Here is a 2,039-nt window from a genome sequence, read left to right as displayed (position 1 = left end):
GTTGTTTTATGGGGCTCGTGTCTTGCAGGGGCACTCGCCGCCGCGCCAGGCAGTGCGGAGGCGGCTGCGTGAGCCAGCGCCGCTCCTTGCTGCGAGTGTAACCAGGAGGATTCGCGTGCAGGGGCTCACCGCGCTCCCCCGGCAGCCTCGGGCTGGGCGGATAAAGCGCTCGTTTAAGAGCGTGTTATACGGCCGTTCCCAGGCACGCGTGCCGTCGCAGCCGCCTCCCGGAGCTCCCCGGAGACTCCCCCTGCCCCGGCGGCCTGCGAGGGCTGCGGGGAGCCGGGCCGGTGATGGAGCCGGGCGCCGAGGGAGAAGAATAACGCTTCAATTTCCTTATAGATACAGTTGTTATTGCCATCGCCCTAATGAAAGCAGTAAACAGTTATGTATTAGCAGAGATTTATACACAAGTGCCTTTAATGCAGGGGAATGGATTTTGCAGCGCGTACGGCACCTTCTTGCTCGAGGCAATCAATACGGTTATGAACGGCGGCTGTAAATTACCGGGCGGAAGCCAGATAGGGCGGCTTTTATGCGTGCATATCAATCAGGCGGCGCTATCGCCGCGGAGGGGCTCGCCCGGTGCCGTAAATCTGCCTGGTGCGCTCGTGCGCCCGCTCGCTGGAGCCGTGCCCGCTCCGGCGGCTAAATGCCCATTAACGTGGGCCGGAGGATGGAGGCCCGTGGAACGAGCCCGTGGAGAGCCCTCCCCGCTCGCGGCAGCGTCGCTGTTGCTGGGCTCTGGCTCCTTCTCCCTCCCCTCCCCCATGGTGATTTATTCGGGGCCACGATGCTGCATGGCAGCGACAGCAAGCTTACGCTGCGGGGAGGGAAGCCGGCGCCTCGGCAGCCACGGCTGTGCTGGGCGCACGGAGGAGGGGGTGGTGCTGAGCTCCGGAGCCGGGCCACGTCCTACGTGACTCCAGCTGGACCGAGCTACCGAGGGTGCAGGATGCCGGCCTGCGCTCCTGGCAGCCCAGGTGCTGCTGTTCGTAGCCACCGAATCTCTGCACACATTTGCCCCGTGCCAACCCCACCAGGCCCTGCCCGCGCGCAGCTGCCTCCCCTGCCGGGAGCGAAGGATTAGGACCCCTTCCACCAGCTGCCCCTGGTTGTTGCCCTCTGGGCATGGTGGGGGCAGAGGGCTGCAGCCCAGCCGGCCGCCCTCGGCAGAGGCTGGCAGGGCTGGGCTCGCTGCTACCGGGCACTGAGCATCCTTCCTCTCTCCCTGCCCCTCGTCTTCCTCCTCCTTGCAGTGAGGGTGACTCGGACGTGGATTCAGAGCTCGAGGACCGCGTGGACGGGGTCAAGTCCTGGCTCTCCAAGAACAAGGGCTCGTCTAAGGCGGTCTCAGACGACAGCAGCTTGAAGAGCTCCAGGTGGGCATGGGGCTGCGGGGGGCGGGGGATGACTCCTGCCCTGGTATGGCGGCAGCCCCGGGTGTGGGGGCAGCGGGCACGGGGGAGTTACCGCTCACGGGCATCTGCGGGGGCTCAGCCTCCGAGTCTGCGCTGTGCCGGGCCGGGGTCTTCATTGCAGGGGGCATCCCTCCATGGTCCGAGGCACAGCACACCATGGCACAACCACCTCCCTGCTGCTGCGTGTGCACCGGGGGCACGGGGCAAGTGGCAGCCCACGAATGGCCCCTGTTTGGAGCCCGGAGGTGTCCGTCCCATTCCCGTGCTCCCGGCAGGCCCACGAGTGGCCATGGGGACTCGCGTGTGCCAAGTGTAGGATGCCTGCAGCCAGTGCCTGGTGCTGACGAGCCAGTGTGCACTTAACGACATGGCAGACGCCCAAGCCGGCTGCAGCAGGGCCCCCCGGGTCCATCAGCAGGGTGGCACGGGCGGCGGTGGCTTTCCCAGCCCGGCACGGGCGGTGTGACCCGGGAGCGGGGTGGCGCGGCGCGCATCCTCGCAGGGAACGCCTGCCTGATGAGCGCAGATTGGTTTCATACAAAGCCAATTTCCTGCTCTGGCTTCAAGAGTCCCAGGGGCCCCCGCCCACCCCCGCCCCCCGCTGCCGCCGCCGGGCGA

The 2,039-nt window shown here is 66.8% G+C and overlaps 1 protein-coding gene across 1 annotated transcript in view; it reads left to right on the top strand.

The window, feature by feature from the left end:
• MYO18A (myosin XVIIIA) overlaps nt 1-2,039 on the top strand; it is a 28,147-nt gene that overhangs the window by 21,509 nt on the left and 4,599 nt on the right. Inside the window, exon 38 of the mRNA XM_025214574.1 lies at nt 1,260-1,382. Coding sequence (XP_025070359.1) covers nt 1,260-1,382 — 123 coding nt within the window. The remainder of the gene's footprint in view (nt 1-1,259; nt 1,383-2,039) is intronic.

This window comes from Alligator sinensis, unplaced genomic scaffold (genome assembly GCF_000455745.1).
Source record: "Alligator sinensis unplaced genomic scaffold, ASM45574v1 scaffold1244_1, whole genome shotgun sequence".
NCBI classification, from domain to species: domain Eukaryota; kingdom Metazoa; phylum Chordata; order Crocodylia; family Alligatoridae; genus Alligator; species Alligator sinensis.
This window is presented reverse-complemented; position numbering and strand designations above follow the sequence as displayed.